This window comes from Larimichthys crocea, chromosome XI (assembly GCF_000972845.2).
Source record: "Larimichthys crocea isolate SSNF chromosome XI, L_crocea_2.0, whole genome shotgun sequence".
NCBI classification, from domain to species: domain Eukaryota; kingdom Metazoa; phylum Chordata; class Actinopteri; family Sciaenidae; genus Larimichthys; species Larimichthys crocea.
Genome location: NC_040021.1, coordinates 9,900,224 through 9,924,518, shown reverse-complemented (window position 1 = coordinate 9,924,518; position 24,295 = coordinate 9,900,224). Strand labels below are relative to the sequence as shown.

General features: G+C 41.9%; 1 protein-coding gene across 6 annotated transcripts in view; it reads right to left on the bottom strand.

Annotated features, from left to right (window-relative positions):
* Positions 1–2,042: 2,042 nt before the first annotated feature.
* The window catches only part of sash1a (SAM and SH3 domain containing 1a), a 233,641-nt gene continuing 211,388 nt past the window's right edge, over positions 2,043–24,295 (bottom strand). For all 6 annotated transcript variants that reach the window (XM_027283851.1, XM_027283849.1, XM_027283848.1 and 3 more), the window contains 12 exons: positions 21,582–21,717; positions 20,670–21,091; positions 18,072–18,146; positions 17,737–17,880; positions 16,129–16,261; positions 15,019–15,188; positions 14,549–14,758; positions 12,153–12,303; positions 11,289–11,417; positions 7,302–8,338; positions 5,324–5,455; positions 2,043–4,916 (listed from right to left, as the gene is read on the bottom strand). In XM_027283851.1, the coding sequence (XP_027139652.1) occupies positions 4,656–4,916; positions 5,324–5,455; positions 7,302–8,338; positions 11,289–11,417; positions 12,153–12,303; positions 14,549–14,758; positions 15,019–15,188; positions 16,129–16,261; positions 17,737–17,880; positions 18,072–18,146; positions 20,670–21,091; positions 21,582–21,717 (3,000 nt within the window). In that variant the 3' untranslated portion in view covers positions 2,043–4,655. The remainder of the gene's footprint in view (positions 4,917–5,323; positions 5,456–7,301; positions 8,339–11,288; positions 11,418–12,152; positions 12,304–14,548; positions 14,759–15,018; positions 15,189–16,128; positions 16,262–17,736; positions 17,881–18,071; positions 18,147–20,669; positions 21,092–21,581; positions 21,718–24,295) is intronic.

Below are 24,295 nucleotides of genomic sequence, written 5' to 3'. Positions count from 1 at the left end.
TCGGTTAAGTCATGTAACACTTGGATAATAATGAAACAGAGAGAGAAATGAACCTCATTCTGCCAAGACTATTTCACATTTGAACAAAGCCCACTGCATCTGTATTAAGAGGCACCCACTTAAGGCTAAGAGGCCCCTTAATTGAATTTACCCTACCATAGTAAGAATCAGTAGGATTCTGTGCAGGGGGGATGGTTGGATTCGCCATTAAAAACTACCTTAAACTTTAGGAGTCAGACTCTTGCACACCTCTAACTTTCAGAGTAACTACTTAAGCAACTTATGGACTCTATGGCATTGAACTATTAAATGATTTCCCTATAAGTGTCGATTAAAGGATCACACTTATTACAGTTTATTGGTGAGGAATCTATCCTATCCTTTGACTGTGTGCCAACTGTGCTCAGCAACAATAAAATCGACCGTGATTCAGTTATATAAAAGGAAAGATCCATAATAATTGCAGGAATAATAAAATACAATTCTTTACTGTGAAATATTCTTTACTGTGATCCCAAAGCTGAATTTCAGTGAATTCCCACTAATGATTGATCACAGACATGCATAAACACCTCAAGAAAGTGGTTCAGAATAATTGGTAGAAACCCGAGGTGGAAAGTCTCATCTTTTCCTCCTGAGAGATTTTAAATTGGATGGCAGAGTCGTGAACTGAGAACTGCTTATTACAGCTGTGTGAAGGAAAATTATTGTACAGTGGCTTAAAAAAAAAAAAAAAAAAAAGATACTAGAAACGAGCAAACAAGACACACTAAACAGGTTTTGTTGTGATTCTTCTTGAAGAAATGCTTGTTCAATTGTGTCTGCATGCATTTTTTACACTCAGGAGAATGCCAAACACCCCTGAGATAGAAGTTATGCAAGTAAAACAGGGGTCATCAACTACATTTGTCCAAGGGCCAGAATTTTTCTTGGGGCCAGACGCTTTCATAACATTTAATTCATATTGTATCGATTGTATTGAAAAACGATATTTTAGGCTTCATATTCATGAGGCTGTCAACTGCTAACGTGGGGAAGGTGATGCCGCTATACGACGCGGCCAATCACAGTGAACTGATTGACATCCAGGCCGCTGGTGACAATAAAGGCTGCTCTCCGTGGTGCTGAATGCTTAAGGGCCTTTTGGGTGGCTCGTCCCCAAAAGTATGAGCACACTGAAGACATTGGCCACGTATGTGCTCATTTTTGACTAGAGGCCGGCTTTGGCACAAGCTACTTTTCTGAGGGCGTTTGTTTTATTTCACTTAAAGAAAAATGTAGAAACATACTTTGTCCTCTTCACTAGGCTATTCCCGAATCAAGTAATATTTTGGGGGCCAGATTGAAAGCTCTGGCAGGCCGGATGTGGCCCACGGGCTGTCAGTTGATGTTCGCTGAAGTAAAGTCTTCTCAGATGTAGTGTTTTGGGATGCAGTTTTATCAAATTTGGGGTACATGGTCAGAGCACCTATTTGGGGCTTTTTGACATAAATAAGAGTGGAAAACCTCCTCTTGGTTTCATTGAAAACAGCTGCACTGGAGCATGTGCCAAACAGTCCGCCGAACTCTGTTGTCTCAGTTCTGAGCAGATGTGTGTAGTTTTCTAAATGAGGCATTACGAGCCAGACGCAACAATACAATGTTTTTAAGCTCCTTGGTTTCAGAGCTCAGTATAGTAGGTACAGGAGTTATTTGGAAATACTGTGGTGTGCACATCCAAATAAGGTCTGAGACTTCTGTTTTTCCTTTTGACCAAACCCTAGACAATTAATATCAGCTTTTTTTCTTTTTTGCTACATCTAATAAAATGATAACATGTTTGGACAGATGGGTTTTAATCAAGTCCAGTGTTATTGTTCATTTTGTTGCCCATCCACAATTTTTTGTATTTTTAATTTCAGAATGTTATTAAGAAAGTTATCAACAGGCCAACGTCCAGTGTCACTACCCACACTGATGAAAAGAGCCAATAGGCCGTGCCCACGTCTTTCCATGACCGCGTGTTAGAGTGTGTGCATAGCGACAAACAAAAGGCCAGCATATGGCAAGAAACAAGTTTTATTATATTTCAGAATGACAAATAGCTATTGACATTACTTTTGTTGTTTCAATACACAAGCAAATCTGTATGGACAATCATTAGGTAGATGAAAACCAAATAAAATAATTTGTACACATATTTTACAATACATACTGTAGTTCCTCACTGGCTAAAGCAATATGCATTATGCAGGAAGGTATTGCTATTCATATAGTACAGCTAATTACAGTTGATATGAAAAAAAAAGCAAAAATAAGTTATTTAAATATCAATTACATATACAGAATGTGCAACTTCTGCTAAGCATTTCATATATGTAATTAAGAATTTATTTTTGTAAGCCAGCAAAAACAAACTGGAAGTGAATAACTGGAAAGAGGTTAACCCGTGAATGGTTATTAAACTTGGCATTGGGAACTCAATACTAAAATAAAATACCAGCATAACCCACTGAAACCCTTTACAATACCTGACCAGTCCATTTATGGACCCGTGAACAAAATGTAGCCAATTTATCGCCTATAAAACAGCTAGTTTTACCCTCTAAAGTGCATTTACAGTGTCAGTATTTTCATTCTTTTACAAAACACTCCTTGGGTCTTTTCCTTTTTTTTTTTTTTTTAATAATGACCCCCCCCCCACCCCACCCCCATCCTCGCTTTCTCAGAGCACCACTTTGATTGAAGAGAAAAAAGGCATCAAACATCTATCAAATGCCCACTGCAAAAAAAAACAAAAAACAAAACAAAAATCATCTAATTTTAGCAATAACACTTGGTCAAATTTTGAAATATGAAATCAATGGAATAAATCTTCAGTTCAGTTCTGAGTATGAAAGAACTTTACTGTTAAATAAGAGGGAAGAAAAAAAAGGAATTTTTTTGTTAGCTCCATTTCATGCAGAGTGCATGAAATGAGTTCGTGGTTGTTTTCAGTTCAGTTTTTTTGGCCCAAAGTTTTGTAACAGGCTGACCCGACGCAGTGTTTCCCTGATATTTGCAAGACTATTTAACATCATAGTGTATCCTGACCTTGGAGGTCAGCTTTTCACCTGATATACTAACTGTTCTTACAGTCTATCCTCAGTGTGTTCGGCAAACATCCAATTATGAATTTCAGACCATTGATTATAGCTAGTATAATATGTTTAAAAAAAACCCAAACAGCTTATTATCCAGCTATAAATCCTCAATTCCTCAACACTGTAACCAAAGTGTAGTCCAATAAATTCCAGATATGACAGCCCAGATGTCAGCTGTGTCTTTGGAACATTTTTTATTTTTTCCCCCCTTTCTCGTCCCACAGTCTTCTGCGTGGAACACGTGAATGTGTTGGGATGTTAAACATGGGACGACGCCTGTGTCGTGCCTGTGGTTTTGTGGTTCATCATCTGGGCTTCGCGAGTATAGAAACCACAGTGTATCAGAGGGATCTCACGGCCAGCGTCCGTGTGCATCACTGAAATAATCTGACTGAGTTAATTAAATCTCAGTTATTTCTCAGACACATTCAGAACAAAAAAAAAAAAAAAAAAAAGGCTCACGCCTTTAGCCCAGTTCAGCCTCAGTCATGGTATAGTCAGTACTATACATATGATCCACTTGATGAAGCTATTCATTCATTATGGTAAGGCAACTTAATATGTGCTTGGATACACAGGGAATGTATTGTTGCTGCGAAAGCTGATTGTGATTACTGGAGTCAAACAGAGCTTTCTGTAAGACTCATATTCATACCGGAGCAGGGTGTGCATCCGAGATATGCAGTGAAGTAGGACATACAGTATAATAGGAAATATAAAAAGGTGTGGTGTCAGCTTGTTTCAGCTTAGCAATGACTGAGAGCTGGCCTTGAAATAAGGCTGCAACATTCAAAAGGCAAACACAAATTTTTAACATAGAAATCATTTTTAAAATTCAGATATGCGTTACACTATAATACAGAAACATGATACAAAATAAGCCATCTCAAAACCACCAGTTATTCATAGTTTGGTGTATGTAATTAGTTGATTAAAACTCCAGATATTAAGCGAATTCTGTCATTGTTGTTGAACCCATTAGTGGAAATGAAGCAAATCACTTTGGCCGAGCTACTTCCTTATAAAGACCCTCAGATATTGTTGCTTTGCCACAAAAGATGAAAATGAAGCACTTATGAAATATGTATGAAGTAAACCGTCTTTTCTGTATTTAAAAAAAAAAACAAACCCAAACATCCATCTTACAAAAGAGTGTGCAATCTTCCTTCAAGGCAGATCCAAGTCTTAATTTTAAGACTTTGGGGGCGTCTTCAGAGTTGAAGTTATCCCACAGAGTGAGTCTACAGTTTAAAAAGGCAATTGACTTGTCTTGGCTGTTCTGAGAAACTCTTCAATGCCGTAAACATCTGAGTGAAGACAGTGATGAAGAGAGGAATTCAGAAAGCAAGGGTGGCTCACTTTGAGTCTTTTTGACACGCACGAGACAGGAAGTACTGTAGTGCTGTGGTCACTCGAGTGATAGTTGAGTCCTGTGGCCAATTAACCTTTGGCCACAATACTGACCATGTTTAAATGAGATGGTACTGACCAGTGAGTTAATACCTGTTATTTTATATTACTCCACCGACATGGTTAGGACTGCACCTCTCTGTGTGCGTTGACCAATCGCGCCTCACTGACCAGCCGGCGGGCGTGTCTTTCATCCCGTACTCCAGCTTCCCACACGCTGCTCTCTGTCAACAAGGCCACGCGACTAAGCGTGTCGATTCCCGCCGCCGCCAGAGACGCGGTGTACATGGGCAGGCCGATGGAGGTGAGCCAATCGGAGACCGTGCTGATGTTACCTGAGGGCAGAGGCTTTCGGCACATCTCGGTCAAACCTCCAGAAGGGATCTGAGTGACACAATGGGGTGAGAAAAGGCATTAGTTACAGTAGCTACTCTGATGATGTCACTTAACTGAATATAGAGAGGGATTTATGGAGGACATTTTGGCTAGGCAAGAAATGTTCCAGCTGTCTTCAGCAACAAAAATAATAAACTGAAAACTGTATTTTAAAAGTATATTCATCCACATTTACCAAATATTTAAGCAAGTATAATAATCATCCCTCCTCAGTGATGATGCCAGCCTTGGATATTACTGGACATTACTGTCCAACAGGCTTTCCAGCCTCTGTTTGTTACTTTCCAGGAAAATCTCACTAAGCATTTATATAGCTCTGTAACTCCAACAAATATTGCACCAACATTATCTCCATCCATATAAAGATCTCAGCAAAATCAGTGGTGTTGCCTTACAGCCATGCGGTGTTGTTTACGGAGCTCTTTGACTCGGAGCTGGTCCATGGTGGAGGCCACGTCCTTGACAGGCTGCTCCAAGTCCTCAGAGTAACGCTGCACCAGCGGCTGCGGGATGCCACACCGACCATGCTGGAGGAAAGAAGGGAAGAGTGAGACATTTAGAAGAGGAATACACTGAAATCAAATGAAATTCAAAGGAGGAGGACAATATGTCAGACATCTGAATGTGTCGGAGAACAGTGGATAAATGGAGCAGGCTGAGTTAAGAGAATCTTGACTTATTACGGTCATTATGAAAATTGAGATCCGTTTGTTCATAAATGAATGAAGCAGACTAATGGCGTCATATTATTTGTCTAAGACATCTTCTGGCAAGGAAATGAGCACAATTCTAGACAGGCACACTAGAAAATACAGCCTATAATTCAACTCTTAAGAAAGTCAGGTCAGTGTTCTTGTTCTGCTAATCTTGTTCTGTGTATTTTTGCTATTAACATTTTTTTTATCTTACTTCTTTATCTAATACTAATAAAAAGGAAATAAATCAGGATGAGAGAAGAGGAAAAAGAGGAAAATACAGGATGTAAGGCACTAATGTGAGGAATAAAGCAGAGCAGGAACTAAACACATTTATTATTTTGTTGTTCTCTCTCTCTCCCTCTCTCTCTTTTGTGTAGACACCTGGAGTGATGGCACTTGTCCAAGCAAGGCCTGGTTTTGGTTGGCCGAACTGGACCGGAGATCTTTTGAGGATGAAAGGGTGGGTGGATGGAGGAACTGAGCTCTCCGCAGAGAGGGATGAAGAGCAGGTCACACAAGCCTACCCTTTGCACTGCTTGGATTGTATGGGACCAGATGCATTTAGTCAAGCAACAATAGTTTTTATTCCAAACTGCTTTAATTTTGCCTTAAGCTTAAAACTTAAGCATTAATAAAATATTATCTAAATCCAAACTTAAATCAGCAAATATCTCAGTCCTTAGCAAAGCAAGCGTTTGATGGCAACTTAAAACTTAGCTGTGCAGGTTGAAACCCTAAATTTTGCTACTACAGAAGCAGTGTGTCTCTCATGTCTCTGCCAATCTACTCTGACTAATAGGAATCCAGCAGCGCTGTGCTGTGGTCTAACGCACTATTTCACACCTCATCCCTTGATGCCTTCGTGTGTGTATGTTTGTTGTTTTCCTGCCAGTGTCGGGGGGCTCTGCCATGTTAAAGGGGGCTCAGCCTGGGGTCTGGCGAGCGGCAGAGGGTTTTATAACCCTGTCTGCCTTCAGTAAGGTTCAGCCCATAAACTTAACAGTCTCAACCGCATCATAGTGAGACTCAGCCCACAGTCTTTCCCTCAGCTCCAGGCAGCATATTTATTATTGCGCATACACACACACACACACCCACACACCCAACACAGCCTCACTCACAAATGCGCTCGCATACAAAAAGGCATCTGCACACAAATTTTAAACTCTATTCGTCTCTATTTTTAAACTAAATGAGTTCCAAAAGCATGCTGCTGATGTTGGCCTTAACATTGAGTAATTTGGATCTGAGCTGCAGTCGAATTATGACTGAGTTAAGTTAGGCATGTTACGATGGTAAACCAAAAGAGCCTGACGCCAGACAAGTATAGCTCCGAGGTGTCTTGGAGCCCAATTCTCACATTAAGCATGGAAATATAATTTCAAATGTATTTGTTAGTGTGTTGGCTAAGACGTGTTTTTAATAGAATTTCCTCAGCTCGCCCTAGTGTATATGTTCATTTTAATTAGCAGCACATAAACTTATCGATGTGTGTCATCAATTGCCAAAGGAATCAAGTTTGAAATGGTTACATTGCTGCATATCAACTGAATACAAATACATCAGTGTACTTGTATCGATCTGCAACACAACCTATGCCAAATGTAATTTCTAATATCTAACTTGTGAGGTGAATTTTCATGTCTCATGTTTAGATTAATGATATTATGCAAACCTTGTCAGAATAGGGCTCCTCCGTAAGATCAATGCCCTCAACTTCCAGCCGTTGTTCCAAGAGGGTGAGCAGGTCAGGGCTCATCTTGTTATGGGAAGCCTTCCTTGAAACAGCCACCTTGCCCCCCAGATCTGAGAGCCATGGAGGCTGCATAGCTGGTGGAGTGCCTGACTCCTCACCCATGGATGAGGTGGATGAGGTGGCACAGGGGCTGGTTGGAGTGCTTGGTGTCTTGGCGGGCAAAGCAGGGGCACTGGGGCTGTTGCTGCTGCTGCGGATTATAGGGCTACTGGGGTGTGAACGGTGGAGAGAGTGGGTAGGGGAGGGAGTTGGAGATGGCGAGGAAGGCAGGGAGAGAGGTGGGTGACGTAAGCCGTTGGCTAGCCTTTCTTTAGACTTCTTAGCAGGAACGGGAGGAGGGACTGGAGGCTTTTTGGGATGAGTCCGGATGATCCTCTCGCCACTTGCATTAGACTCAGGGGGGCTTGGAGTAGGACTGGAGAGGGGCTCTGGAGGATTTGGGGACTGGGTGATGCGACAAGGGTGACGAAGAGGCAGCTGGGAGGGAACGGGTGGTCTGTCGGCCCGTCCTTTTGGGCTCACTGTTGGAGTCCCATTCTGAGCTGGAGAGCCCTCATCTCTACAGACCTTGGTGGGGCTGCTGTTGTCTGATTTGGGTCTTTCCTTGGTGAATTTAACCTCCACACCCAAATCCTTCTGCTCAAAGTTCTGATCCCAGTGCAGATCTCCCAGAGAATGGGAGCGTTTCCAGGGTCCTGTGGGCTCTGGAGGCCCATCCAGGTCCTCACAGCTGCGGCTGGCCGGGATGGGGGACTGTCTTTGGGCTTTCCGCAGCCCCAGCAGGTTAAAGCCCTTCAGGGAGGGCTTGATGAAGAAGCTTTTTGGGAACTTTGTGCGCTGGTTCTTGCCGTTCTGCTGCAGAGCCTCTGTTGAAATAGTCATGGGCAGGGTGGGGTAGTCCGGAGACTGGAGGCCTGCTGAAGAACGACTGGAACGGGAAGCCTTTCTGCTCTTACCTGCAAAATAAAAACATTTACCCGCTCTTAGTTAAGAGATGTAGACAACTTAACTGTAGTGTAGCCAAATTCCTTGACTGTTTAAGTGTTTTCCTCTTTAGTTAAATAATCTCACTATCTCATATAATAAACTAAAAAAGGTCTTAAGTTCTGGCTGCTCCACACAGTTTTCCTTTATTTATTACAGTAGATTTTGGCAAAGATGAAGCAAACTTCTATGGAGGAGGAAAGAGAATGATATCCATGACAGATAATACACAAATACTCTGGATGATGTATCTTTGCATCACTGGACCACAAATGATTCTTAACAAGTCTGCCAGAGCAAAGTTATTTAAAAAAACATTCATATTGTTCATAAGGCTTATCTTTAAACCACAGTCAGACTTAGACAAATCTTTATGAAGAATGGGTGGAGTGCCACTGGGATAGGATAAGTTTTTCGACTCATGACCAAACTGGCTGATTTGTTATCGTCATGGCAGCAATCCCATGATAAAGATATCTGGACGGGCTAGTTCAGAAACAGTGGAACAAAAGGTTGGAGCAACTTACCATCAATCCTCTGGCTTACAGAGCGAAATGGATGGATGAAATGGATGGGTGCCACATAGTGTAGCTTGCCAAAGAGTTTAAACGATGGGATGACAGTAAGAAGTTCAATAAATGGGATGTCGTTGAATATCTCAACAGTTCCGAGAAATGTCAGAAAGGTTAAGCGTATTGGGGTTTGTTTTGCTGGCCAATTTGAAGGAGAGGAATTATGTTACATCAAGTGAAGTTTCAAGAGATACTAAATTTATGTGAATTAAATAACAGCATGTTAATTTACAGAGATGAAATCAGTGCAGAATGAGTAAACACCAGTCAAAATTTTAAATTCAATACAAGCTGAGTGTGTGGCTATTTGTCAATAAAGAGACCTTTGCCTTTGTTTAGTAGATGCATTATTGTACTATTATTGTACTAACATCATCAGTGGCAAGTTCTGTTAAAAGTCTGTCTACTATGATGTGTTTTATGCTGAAATATAATAAAAACACTGTGTAGAATAGACTTTCAATGCTTTAAATACCGGATGACCCATTCTGCCACTTGATATAAATACTACATACCTTTATATTAAAATATAAGCTATATAATGAGACTAATTTAAATAACTCACATAAATATCATGTTTCCAAATTAATCAAATATCCCATTAAGCCTTGAGCTGTGATTTGACCGATGCGTCACCGTGTTATGTATGCATATGTAAATGAGTGAAAGTTGATAGATTAAGGAAGACATTTGATGATATGAGGAAGAATTACGACATCTAATTACAGGAAAACTAATCAGACACATGTATGTTAAAGAAAGGCCTACTGATTAAAAAGTATACATTCAGGGCTCTACAGTAACTTTTCCAGCCAAATTCAGAAAGTTTGAAAGACAGAGTCTGCATAATGATTTCTTTAATGACCTTCTGTTATCCAACTTTAAATTAAACGTTCTTCTTCGCCAATTCTCTAGAGTGATCAATATTCAGAAATTATCCATTAATATACAGTAACATATTAATGACTGAATTTGTAAAAGTACTGTGTAGCCCTGAAACTAAAGAAGAAATGCAGAATGTTTACTAAATGTTATGCAGCTAGTTAAACAGCGTTTAGTGGCACGGCAGGAAAAACAGACAGATAAAAAAGGCGAAACATAAAAATAAAGCAAGCAGCACCAGAGTCCTTTTTTTTTCTTTTTCTTTTTTTCAAAGAAGTGGCTTTTATTCCACATCTTAAATCTCTACTGTGGCCGATTGCACACTTTACTGCTGAACCTGAATGACACATACACACATAAAAGGGAAACCCAGTAGTTACACTGGAACCCGACAGTTATAGAGAGAAGACAAAGTTTGACAAAGCAGTGATTTATGAGTTATGGCGCTGTTAAAAAGAATGTTCTGTGTGGAGGAAAGAAAGCATACAAAGGCGTCTTATGCAGCAGGATAGAGCAGTTTAAAAAAATAAACAAAAAAGAAATCTCACAAATAAGACCTCAATAAACTTCTATAATCACAACTCTAATACAATCTATGTGCTACAGTTAAAAATATTGTCATCCACATCTTTTTTAGGCACATACTGTATGATTGATTGTGCAATATGGTCACTATAAATACAGCGAAAGTGACAAATTGAAATGCTATGAACACAAAAGATTTAACAGGGCAGCTGTGACCCGTTACCTCACTAGTACATTTTTTGAAAACCTCATCAGCTAACATCACCACTGCAAAAAAAACAACAACAGGCATTTACTGACATGCTACTCTGCAAGCCTTTTTTCTTTCTATTTCAAAAACACTTAACAGAAATACTCTCTGAGCCCATATTCATCCACCCGATATCCTATCGGGCTCCCATCCACAGCTGGAAGAGTTGGGAAACTGAGTCCATCACTGGGCAGTGACTTTGTTCTCATCAGAACAGTTCTGTGCATTTGGGAGGGTCTCTCCCTCTGTGCTCCCAGCATTGTGGGGTGGACTAGGCTTAGTGGTCTTGGACCTGGCTCCCTCTCAGTTACAACTGGACTTTGGCACTGACGAGACAGAATGCCTAAAAGATGGAAAAAGTGGTGAAGAAAGCGTGACAGGATAGTAGAAGTTAGGAGTCAATGAGGTGATAAGGGGGGTCTTTCTCTAGAGGGGTAAAGGTGTGAGGTTGTGTGGCAGCAAAAGGGAGCTGTTGATTGGCAGGCGCTGGTCCAGAGGAGTGAGATGGGTGAGGTGTTGCAGAAGCATGGCGAGAGATGGAGCAGAAGTGGAAACCCACAGAAGGGGAAAAAGTGAAGGAAGTCGTTGTGGTGCTACAGTACGGCTAGGCTTGACCAAGACTAGTTCTTCACACGGCTTATTCCCAGTGGGCCTCGGGTAATGGTGGTCTAGACTACACAAAGCTATCATTACCATTCTCCAGGTTCTCATTGCTCTCGTAGCACCCAGAGTCTCGCGGGGAGTCTCCCACCAAGCCCCGCCCCTCAGATAGCAGCTTCTCCTGGGAGCCGGACAGGCCGCTGCGCTCTGGATCACTGCTGCCTGAAAATACAGAGGAAGAGAAAATGATCAAAATTAGGGTTGACTTTTTTCCCCCATGATTTTAAAATTCAGTTTTTGGGCCTTGAGTAGATACTGACAGTGGATTGACAACAGAGGACCCCTTCCTATAATTTAAAAAATTATGTATAAATAATTATTTCCCCAAGTTATTTTGACCATGAACTGATTTTAAATATTTTTTTTGTTTACATTTATTACAAAATCTGAACTGTATGATGCCTTTTAGCAAAAAAAAGTTATTGGAAAAAATGTTGCAGCTGATCTCGAGTTCCTGAGAAGATCTTTTCCAGGGAAAGGGAGTAGATTTTGGGGGAAATTCTAAATACGTTGTTATGATACATCTGTTAAACACTCAAGGAGTCTGGGTGAGTTAATCTAGACTCAGACTACAGGAGTTTAAAAATTCAGTGTAGTCAGCTGTCAACATGGGCATGTGGGAGACGTCTGCTAGAAATGACGAAAGACTAATTTATGAGGTTGAGAAGCAACACATCGTATGATTCACACCACCCTTCTTATGAGGATATCCTCAAAACGGACATGGTTTGGAAGGTGATCAGGGAGCTGGTGGGAGTTACAATTAAGGAAACTGTCCTCCAACTTTTGTCAGGAGGGTTGGATGTGAGGTAAATTGGCCAACTCCTGTAGTCTGAGCCAGTGAGTTCTCGCTCATCTATCCAAAGTGCGTAGGTGTTTTTTCTTAACTCTACTTACTGTCATACTCCTGTAGCAGTTCTACAGCAGTGAGCAGTACAGCCCTGTGCTGAGGATCTCTGATGTTCAGCTCATCCAGGTCCTCCTCTTCCAGCAACTTGAACGTGTCCAGGTCCTCGTAGCCGTTGAACAGGAAAGTGGGCATGTGCTCCTGCATGATAGAAACATTACGTCTTTAGTTTCTTTGAGGAGCTAAGGATGAGGGAGTAATGGGACCAGAGACAAAAAAAAAAACCTTTTGGGGTACCATAAAATACAAAGTGCAAACATAGAGGTGGGGTGAGGAGAAAAGAGCAGGGCACACGCTTGTCATCTGCTCATTTTTTCCCATCCACGTCGTGTATTTTTAAACCGCTGCTGAGCCAAATCTGTGCTACTTTGATTTTTAGATGACATATAATCAACTTTAGGCCGTGGCTAATTTAGTTATGGCTGACTCAACTGTCAACACGGTTTAATATGACACAAACGTTGTCATGTTGACAGGCATATAAAAGTGAGCAAGTTAGCTGCACTAATCAAGTCACAGTGTGCCACGATCCAGAACTATTCTAGCTGGGACTAAAACAGGACTTGAAAGGGAAACCCGCCAACGTAATGAGGAAACGCGGAGAGCTGGAGGTGGGGACGATTACATCAAAGTGTTCTTCGACCACAGATGACTACGTTTTACACGCCAACACAAACCAAACCAAAGCTTGTCACCCAAACCATTGTGTTATCTGAGAGGGTACAAAAAAAAACTAGATACGCCCTGTGTGAATGCACAGTCAGCTGATGCTATCATTCAACACACACATGAGTGCTTCCACTTTGAATGTTGCTGGGCTCTACGTTTGTGTGACCCACACACACTTTGTTGGACGAATACATAGACTGTGTGTCACCAGCGAGACCATCAATTACAATGGTGGAGTCCACATCGGGGAGCTGCGAGTCTCTGTTCTATTTCTGCTGGATGCTGCAGGACTAAACAAAGGACCACCAACTAACACAAACACAGGGAGACCGGGCCTCTCACCCACAGTATCTTTTGTCTTTTTGGCTAGTTTGAAAAAACTCAAACTCCAGATGCAGAGATTATTTGGCAGAGAATCCATCAGTGCCAAAAGTGTGGAGATTTACACTTTATGGCCACAGACAGGCACTGCTGATGTGTGTTTTTAAATTTTGGCTTGCAAGTTTAACCAAATGTTACTTAGGCTTTCTAAAAGTACACACCAACATCCTTACTCCTTTGATATATTCTGACTCATCATAACTCATCTTGTATTTATCTAGCTTCACTTCTGTGAACACTGACACGAGCAAAAGACAAAAAACCTGAAAAAAAGGATGTTCTACACTGCAGGAATTAAAAATACAAACAAGTCAAATATTTTTTGCTATCATTTAAAGAAAGACAAAAAAATCACAATAGAGTGACTAAAAATGACTCCTAATTGTTCCTTAAACTAGTAGAAAAGAAAAAAAATTAAACTTCAGAAAATCAAGATAAATACCCTAAAGAAAAGTAAAGACCACTTATTCCGACACAGGTTGAATAACTGAATGCAAATGGTGCTTGGTGCAATCATTTCTGTGGATAAGAAAACTGTGGTGCTGGAATTTATTTTCACATCATCAGCAGGCCACAAATTAAGGTAAGAGTCGTTAAAATACCTGCTGAGAGAATACACTTTGGCTGCAAACTATAACCTCTAAAATGCTCTCTCCGTGTTTAGTCTGACTCGCCCACTGCAGGACTCTGGTGATGACTAAGGGGACACGAGTGCTCCGATGGCACTTGTAACACCCAGACTCACGGCTTAAGATGCCTGAGCTGTAACATTAATAATGTACTCTGCGTCTTTAATCTGTGACATTAGGCTGGCTACAGTTAAAACAAACAACCCACGGTCTTTTTTTTTTTTTTTCTCTGTTTGGGGAGGTGAGGCCTGCTGGCTGCCTAAGTAGGAGGAGATGATATCAAGCTCAAAGCTATTTGTAGGCTCTGATGAAAGATGCGAGTTATTTGTTGGGGCGCGGTTGTGAGGATGTGGGTGTTAATGTTTATGCGTCAGTGTCAGATCAAACATCCTAAACTGTGAAGCCTGTAATTGCCTAGATTATATTTATCTCTGCTCGTCTGCAAATGTGATTTAAAGATATTTGGCTAAAATAATATTTTCATTCACTTGAGTTTTGTTTTATCCTATTCAGGTGACAAATTCACTGATTTCTGCAAGTTTAAAGACAATGGACGAAATCTGTGTAGTAAATCTGTTAATCTACTAAACCTTACTGCTACTGAAAACTTAACACTACAGTATATGAGTTGACCCAATGCTTTAAACATACTTGGTATTCAATGCCAATGACAATACTGCACCAAATCTGGCCACCTGCTAATCTACCTTGAGGTTGATGCGCTCCAGCAGCTCCTCCACCGATGTAGGTTTGGGTGGTCTACCCTTCCTCCTCCTCCTCACGGGCCTTTTGGGCTTCTCCTCTTCTTCACTCAGCACATCCACATAGATGAACTTAAAGGTTCCCACTTTGTTGTTCAGCAGGCCCATCCACGTTCCCATGGGTGGCTTACTGATGATGTCAATCACATCACCACGCTGGAAGAAATCAACATTCTGGTTGTCGGTTGTGCAAAAAAAGACGAGCTTGGGAAAAAACTGAACTCTTAAAGTAAAAAAAAAATGTGAAAGAGCGACAAGTTCAGCCCCCAAACCAACTAGTTTATAGTTCCACTCCATCATCTGTAAATTGCAATCATCAAGTATCATGCAGGCAGCCTAAGTAAACTTCAGGGACTTCTAGAGTTATCCAGCTGTGTGCCCAAGTGAATATTTTCATGTCCCAAAGTGTTTCTCACCTTCAGCTTGAGGGAGTCGGTGTCATACGGGCTGGGGGTGAAGTCTGTATGGACTCTGGCACGACCACAGAACGGTCCTCTATAAGGCGGCTCTTCATCATCACCATCTTCTGACTTTACACTTTCTCTGTTACTGGCTGATGAGTCAGTGGTGCTCACTGTCTGACCACCTGGAAACAAACACACACACGGCTAGATTATATCAAATCAAATCGAATTTTATTTGTATAGCCCGAAGTCACAAAGTACATTTGCCTCGGAGGGCTTTACAATCAGTTCAGGGGGTGACACCCTCTGTCCTTAGACCCTCGGTGGATATTGATGTCATTTTGTCTTTTTGTGTCTGCTGTAAGTGAAACACTTACAGCAGACAGGGTCTTAAACACTCTTATCCTGGGAGTATTTGCTGCATATTTCTCTGTATCTGTGGGAAGACTATTCAAATCAATGACGTGTGGGAATCAGAGAGGCAAGACTTCCTAACTAATCATTACCGTATGTTTGCCTGTCTGGCTGCAGATCTCTTTTTTTTTTGCATGTTCTATGGCTTTGAAACACTGTGAGATGGCCAAGTTTATTTTTTTTTTTAATTTGCCGAGTCTGAAACAACGGAGGGTACTTTATCCGCAAAAAGACGTGACGACTTCAAACAACAGGTTGAAGCAATCAGAAGTTGTAATTAGATAAGATGATGTGAGAGGTCAAAACAGGATGAAAACTCCATGAGATCACAGCACATGAAGCAGCTGGTTGGACTTGGTGTGATCAAGAGAAAATTGCTCTTCATCACTCCACAAAAATCATAATTGGTATACATGTAATGCCAGAAATGCCCAAAGGTTAAATCATCTGCATGTATTTGAAATATACAGCAACACGCAGAAAATGTTACGAGCACCATCTAGTGTTAAGCATTGCTCAAAACAGGCACTAAGATGAAGATAAGATAAGATATACACTAAATTACAAATAATAAGATGACCTTTACTGACGTACAAAAATGTACATATATATTTATATATATACACATACAACATAAAAATGTAGTGTGTGCTCTCTAAAATCCATTTAAAAATATCAGTCTTAGAAAGGAGGAGGTGCTTGTCTTACTCATTGAACTCTGTCCGCTGAGTGAACTGCGCAGACTTTCCACAGAGCCTCCGGCCTTAAGCTTTGGCTTCTCCAGAGAGTCGGTGTCGGGCTGAGGGGACTGAGGTGAGCCAGGGACTCCATCCGGACTGGACTGAAAGACAAAGAAAAGAGGGGGAGATGCAGATGGGTAATGAATGGACATGGGGGTTGGGATACAAAGGAAATGTTGTGCAGGGAGATGGGAAAATGTGGTTAGGCGATTGACATATGGGGAAAAGATGGAAACAAAGGCAAGATCACAGGTGGAGAGGGTGGAAAGAAATCATGGAGAAGTGTGGGAGTGACCGTGGGTTGAAAGCATTTCTTTTAATCTTGAAAAAACAGGTGAGGACATATAAAAGTTTTCAGCACAAATGTGATTAAGCTATGAATCAAAATTTGAAAAACTTCTTTTGTCTGATATTTTTATCTAAGCTCTTTACTGTTTCTTTTATTTAAAGACTTAATACAACTTAGTGAGTCAAGCTGAACAAGTAGGGGCAACAAAATGAAGTCTAACCAATTAAGTCAGGATAACAACAAACTTTTCTTTTCTGCCTGTTCCAGCAGCCCATTGATTTACACTAAAGCTGTATCCTTCATTGTTTAAAGGTCAATGTATCATTTTGCATAAATTTATAATAACTGGATCAAAACATTTTTGTTTAAACTTCTGATTTTTTTTTATGAGATCTCTCTTTGAAATCAGAAAAGTCTCTAATAATGAAGCAACAACATCAACATCTGCTGCACTGTACAGCTTTGATTTGTTCCAGTAATCCACTAGGTGGCATTGTGGTCTATAAAATGACCAGTGGTTGAGACTTTTAGCCATTATTTTTTCTCTGCCCTCCCTTCCAACCAATGGCTCCATGACTCATGCCAGGATGTGTGGGTCACAGTGTTGAGACCACCGTGACGGACAGATGTTCAACTGTGCATTAATGACAAATTCTGCGGGGCAACATCAAACTGCAGTAAAAGGACAGGCCGCTGGTAAATCCACTGGATGCCCAGAAAAATTAGGCCATGGCTAGATGAGACAGCCATTATACTCCCTCACACTTCAATTCTCCATTTCCTAAGAGCTAGCCTTGGGGAGACTTGCATCACTCCATGAGCTCAGCATTAAGCACACACTCCACCCTACACACAAGGCCCAGGGAGAGCGGAGCAAAGAGAAATCCAAGTGTGTGTGTGTGTGTGTTTCAAAGCTCTGTGTTTATTCTGTAACTAACACAAATACTCCCACCCACTCGCAGCCTGTGGACAGAGTATGCGGCTTATACTGTAAAACATCCTCTAAATGTTTGCAGAACATGGGGAGGTTTTCTTTCTTTACAACTGCACTTGGCTCATTGTTTTAAGGATTAAAAGCATAATGTGTAGATTTGTGGGACCGTTTATATATATGTTCGCTGCTCTGTTTTAATAACGTTAAGGTTGGACTGTGTTTATACGTGCCTCATTTAGCCCAAAAAACAAAACAACCTACGCAATGTTCAGTTATCTGAACTTTCTACAAATAATACCAAAAATTTAACCCATGTGTGTGTGTGTGGGTGTCCAAGTGTGTTTATGTCTAACCTGCTCAGACAAGGAGCTGCTGTACTTCTTCGACATGCGTTTCCTCATCGTCTCCTTGACCGACTTGACCTTCTTGCCCAGTGAGATCCGAGATGTAGTGGGGGATTTCACCACTTCTCTGTATATAGCCTCCTGCTCTTTATTCTGTGATTAGAAGAAGGAAAATGGAGAGGATGGACGGAGAGGGAGGAGATCACAGAGAGGAGGGGGAAGACAAAGGGCAGTGAGATCACAATAAAGAGAAAACAGAAGGGAAAAGGTGATTTAGTGTGACAGGAGAATGTAGCGTGTTCTCCTCACAGCCTCTTCTAATTTTACAAGCTGCCAGCACTTACGTTGGCCTCTGAGCCGGTGTTGACCACATGGAGCGAACGGTTGGATAGGTCAAAGCCTCCGAAACTACACGTTCTCTGTGGGGGGAGCCAAAACACAATCAAATCAGTCACATTCAGAAGGTCAACGTTACAGGATCTCCCCATCCACACCCACTGCGGGTCAACTCACAATGATTCATGCTTGGCACGACACAGGCAGCACTTTGATTAATGTACATGGGTATATGGTTTGTATATATGCGGGGGCATGATGTCATATGGGACTGTGGACAGCCAACAGACATGATGTAACACAAACCGTTATATGAGCTTCTCTTTAAATTTGCGAAGTTACTACTTGGTCCTAGGCAAATGAGCTGTTATATTGACCATGGAGAGCAAACAAGGGGTTGTTCATATGCTTTAAAACTTTAATCCCTGGAGAGAAATTTGGGTAAAATTAAAGCTTCCTTGATGTGGCCAAGCTAAAGTATATAACTGTAAAAGTGTATGTATATTCATTGCATTTCAGCCTGATGCAAAACATCTTGTGGTTAATTATGAGAAATGCAAAACTAGGCTTAGTATACAAACATGCACAACATATAGGTTCGTTGCTTAGGGCTGACAACACGTTATTCTCATCAGAAACATTTTAAGAGAGTTTCCGCTGAGAGGACAGGGTGATATGGAGATTTCTTGTTCTCGACTTTAGAGGACAGCAAGATAAAGGGTAGACACAAGGGGGAATTGTGACATGAGAGGGAAAGGAGTCCAGGATCTTATCACTGAACTCTTTTTTTTTTTTTTATTCTCCCTAAACTCTGCAGGTCACACACGAACATAGAGACACAGACATGCACATACGCATCTGCCAAAAAACACTCTCAGTTCAAGAGAAAGTACTTCAAGGTTTTTTTTTCCTTTGCTTCACCAGCCATTATGTCTAAACTACTCGACTAAACTCCCACAAATCCTGGGTGACGATCCTCCATGTTAGAAGGCACATTGAAAAAAAAATGAAAAAAATCTTTTTTTATTAGATGTCCACAGCTGCAGTCCACATCACAACTTCCCAGGAAAAGCACAGTTTGGAGAACAAACATGTTTGAAGAGACGTCCAAAAAGAACTCTGAATGTCATGGCGATGTTCGATGGAATGGACATGCACCCAGAAAAAAAAAAAAGAAAAAAAAAGTCTTTCAAGGATAATTATAGGAAAGAAAAACAACTAAAGAAAAAAAAAAATCACATCTGCAACCATAGAGGCACGGGCCAAAAAAGAACATGAAAAGCAACAACAGAAAAAGTGGAATCAGAGAGTTTTTGGATGAGAACGACCTCCGGTGACTTCACTAGAACACGGTAGGATTCAGGTACCCTCAAAGCTGCAGGATAGCTCCACTACTCCTGCTGTTACACACAGTCTGTTTGCATACATACATACATACTTGCTTTTATGTTGGTTGACACCACAAAGTTCTAAACTTGCTTTTTACAGCTCCTGAAGTGTGAATTTGTATTCATAAATTAAGAGCTGTTTTTTTTTTGTTGCTGACTGAGCATTCAGTTACAATGAAGGTCATTCATTGAAGGGGGCCACGTGCTGTGCAGTTCTAAGGATGAGCAGCTTCAAGCTTGTACAACATCTCTTTTGCCCACAGGGATCAGTGTGACTGTGCTAGTGTGTGTGTCCTTCAGGGGTCTGACATTTAAAAAAGACACTTATAAAACCTCTGCTGTAACTTAACCTCGGAACTGGGCCACTGCACATTTTGTATTCAGCAGAAATAAAAAAGATTTAAAGCCAAAGGGACTCACTTAAAGGTCACAGATTGTGACATTCTAAGGACAGTTAGGTCTATAATAGATATACCAGCCTATACACTTTGTCTAAAGAGCAAAGCCTCAATAAGTTCCAGTAGTTTGACCTGCCGTGTGTCTTTGTTTGTGTTTGTTCCTCTACCTTTACCCATAACCTCCTATTCTGCTATTCTGCAACTTTGAAGCACCGGGTCCTGCTCACACGAGGCGGTCGATTTGAACCTCACGGTCTAAACTCACAGACTTCTGCTGGATGCGCAAGAGCACCCGCTTGGTGCAGCGGTCCACACTGGCCGCCCACTTCCTGTCCGCCTCGCGATCCTCCTCCAATAGACAGCGGCGCTCAGCGCGGCTCAGGGTAACTGGGCGCACCAGCTGGGCCCAGTTGAGGTGACCGTACAGGCTCCGTTCTACCACATAGGTGATGTTCAGCTCACTGACTGCTGTTCGGCCACGCAGCCTGCGAGAGGGGAACACCCAGCCTCCTCCCCCACTTCCAAAACCTTTTGATTTGGCTACATCACAGCGGGCAGGGGAGGAGGGGGTGACAGACAAAGGGGAGACAGGGGTCTTGGCGTTGCGCGAGCGTTGATAAAGTAGGTGCTTAGTGGAGTAAGCATAGTTGGGGTCAGGTTTCCGGTGTGTCCAGCTGCCATGATGCCGGTTGGCAGGTTGGTGTTTGGGGCTGCCTTGTGGACAATCATCCAGGGATATCAGGAGGCGGGACTGGGCATGGGGTTTGGGACGAGGTTTGGTGAGGCCATAGTAGGCGTAGAGAGCTTCGTTGTTACTTACCCCATGGGAGATGGAGCTCAGGGCCTTCCGCATCTCGCTGTCGGTCGTGGAGCGGGACAGCTTTCCTTCGTCGTCCAATCCACAGCCATCCAGCTCTGAGAAAGAAGAGCCACTACCTCCGACACCAGAGATGGAGCCTCCCAGGCCCCCGGAGCCAACTGGGGTTCTCTTGGGGGGCCGGATGAGGCCGTGGGTACTGGAAGACTTACTGAAGGTTTTGACCAGCTTGTGTCCGGACCAGGTGTCCAGGCTGCTGGAGGAAGGGGAATTGGTCAGACTGTCTGTGTCTCCATCCAGAGAGAGTTGATCCTGGGTTAAAGAGGGCAGGGAGATCTCCTGGGGCAAAGGGGGCTTCTTTAGGACCCCTGTATACAGAGCTGTGTTGTCCTCACAGGTGGGAGGCGGATCCAGATTTAGAAAATCTACAGAAGAAGAAGGATGAAAAAAAATTAAAAAACACATTTGTAATTCAGGAGGATTTAGACATCAGATTCTGCACAGTCTCATGACCCATCTGTGGTCTCCCAAACCACAGCTAGCCAGTAAAAAAATGTAAAAACACATTCTCAAAGTCTGACTATTGGGCAAAACCCATGACAGACAAGAATTAAACAAAACAAAAAAAAAAAAAACCAAAATCCTACGAGTCATTAATTTCCAATATCCCACAGTTGGATACACAGATATTACAATAAACTATCTTCAATTGAGTAAGAACAAACAGATGTTCAACAAGCAATTGTCACAAATAAAGCAAGCAGAGCTGACATTTATATAGTAGAAGTACGATGTTTCAAACACAGATGTGGCCTGAAAAATAAACACATGAACATTAATTGGCCATTATAAACGAATGCTGACTTAATTGATGTTGAGCTGTAATTTAATCGAAGGAACTCGGGTGTAACAAACCTTCAGAGCCATGTTTCTTGCCCTCCTCCACCTTGATGAGTTTTTTCCTGACACGGCGTGTCGAGTTAACGAGCTTGTGGAGCCGCTTGAATTTCACAGAGTCCTCTGATTGCTCATCGTCTGACTGTTCACGAGACTGATGGGAGAGAGAAAGAGGGAGGGATGATATAATAAAAAGGGACAGACAGCCAAACAATCCTTTAAAACCCCATTTTGTCAATGCAAGTGTAACAGAAATATATGCTTTTGTTTTTAATTGATTTTCTATAAAAACAGAGTGAGGAAATAAAACAAACTTGGACAAAAACATTTTCAGATTTTGAAGATGGCGTTATAATGTGACCGATGGGAGCGTTGTTTAAGATGGAGTCAGTTAGTGAGGTGAGAAATAGGGTATCGGGGGGGGGGATGATGGCGCACCGCATTTGTCTGAAATTCATATTCAAGGTACACACAGAAGATATAATGAACCAGATGAGACGGCAATTTTAAAAAATGGGTATATCTGAATGACACATGACACACCAATGACACAATGAATCAGTAATACAATAAATGCTCTATTAGGTGTTATGTTGCCTTCAGGGGCTGTTTTCTCCAGAGGAAATGGAAGGACACTGGTCGTATGTTATGGGTGTCAACATCGTGGTGTTTTCCCTCTGTTGACGGCCACTGCATTTAAACTCTGTGCACAGTGTAGTGGAATGGAAAAGAGACTGAATAATAAAGTCACCAACAGTTTCATCATTCATACACTACTCCCAGTCAGAGTAAAACAAACACACAAAAATTCCCCAAGCCACTGGTGTATGAATATGTGTGCTTGTGTGTGTGTGTGTAGCCTCGCTCTGCCCTCAGTGTGATGATGAGGATGATCATGAGCCTTGGCCTAAAGATTGTAAAGGCAGGAAGTACGATCATTATCACGGAGCTCAAACAACTTCATTTGTTTCTATTTGCCACTGGTTTCCACAGCAACACAAAACGCTCACATACACAAAACTAGACAGAACAAACCTGCAGGGCTCAGCTCTCTGCCTCTGATAAAATACAGGCTTCTCCTCCAGCTCTACGGCTAATAAGGAAGAAACCGTTTTCTCACTGTTGAGTTTAGACCACAGGCCTGGCTCGGAGGCTGCTGACATGCATTAGGGATGATGTTAACAACTGTGGCTTGGTTGGATCAAACAGATCTGACGTTGTCCACAAATCATCTATGGCACCAAACTACCTTAGTGACACTGTGATCTTTTGGTTCCTGCAGGCATACAAATGTTACAAAACCGTACAAATCATTGCCAAGTTGGAAAAGGAAATGACACATTAATAAATGCAGCATCATGCAGGTCCATTCTATTAAACTTTCTTCTGTTTGCCTCCACTTCACCACTTCTAGAGGTGCATGAGCAACTTTTGGGTTTTATGTCATATCAGCCAAGTGGACCAGAGCAAGCGTACAGCCATTCATTTGGCCTCTGACAGACTGCAGAAATAGGCTCTGAAAACTAACTCCACTGTCCCTCAGCTCAATTCCCCTTGACAGTCCCTCAACTAAACCACACAATTCTGGCTACAGTGGAGACTCCTTCAACTTTCCATTTGCTCTGGACGATGCATCAGTGTATTAGCTTCAGAGAATGTAATGTAATAACTAGTCTGTGTCGGAGAGGACTGATAAAATAGGCAGTAGAAAGACTGAGATGAGTGAAACCACCAAAGGTTGGATTGGAGTCCACTCCTGTATCTTGGTTCCTCTTAATAACTATTATTGAGAAGCATAAAAAAAACAGAATGTCTCATATGAACTCACTTATATGACTCTGATATGTGGGGATAACTATGTGCAAGCACGACCGCCTTAGTAATTTTAGATTCAACCCACATGATTTGTTCTTCTCCTTGTGAGACAGACGGAGAAAAGGAGTAGGAGAATGTAAGGAGGTGACAGTGATACAAGTCCTATCGCAATCTTGAGGAACACCATGCATGTAAATGACCAGATAAAGAGGGGGAAAAGAGACACGCACAGAAAGAAAGCCAAACATAGGAGGCCATGAATCAAGCAGTGCTGAAAAGCCGCCATCACAAACAAGGTCAGAACAATTCATTCACCATAATTGCCATTTGGCTTCACAAATACTTTGATGATTGTTCCCATGACTTGGGATATGCAGTTAAAGTTAGAAAACTACAAACCAACATCCACCAAAATCTTTCTGTCATCCTATACCACAAAAACAGAACTGGACATTTCTTAAAGAAACAATCTCGAGTTAAGAGCACCAATGTACTTTAAAACTTACCACCTCATTTAAAACAGCAGGGTACCACTTTCTGTGTCAACATCCAACAAATTAGCAAGAGTAGGTCCCGCAAATCCATAGCAAGCCGACCACGTTCTAACACATGCACGATCCAAAATATCTGTGTCCTCTGTGCACATGCTGGCAGATTCAGATGCGGCGGTTACTGAATTCGACTTTGAGGAATGAGGGACTGTTTGGAAGTGCCGTGCCGCACAGCTAGCAGAGAAAAGGCGTGTTGTGCATGGAGAACAATCCCAGCATTTGAGCCCCTCTGACCCTGCCTTGGCCCCCACAACGCTAATGGCCAGCCCTGGAATGTGGCCTCCGATCGCTGGGGGAACGCAGACCAGAGAGGGACAGCATCAGAGAAAGGCACAGAGGAGCCGCAGATTGTATACTGCAAACATG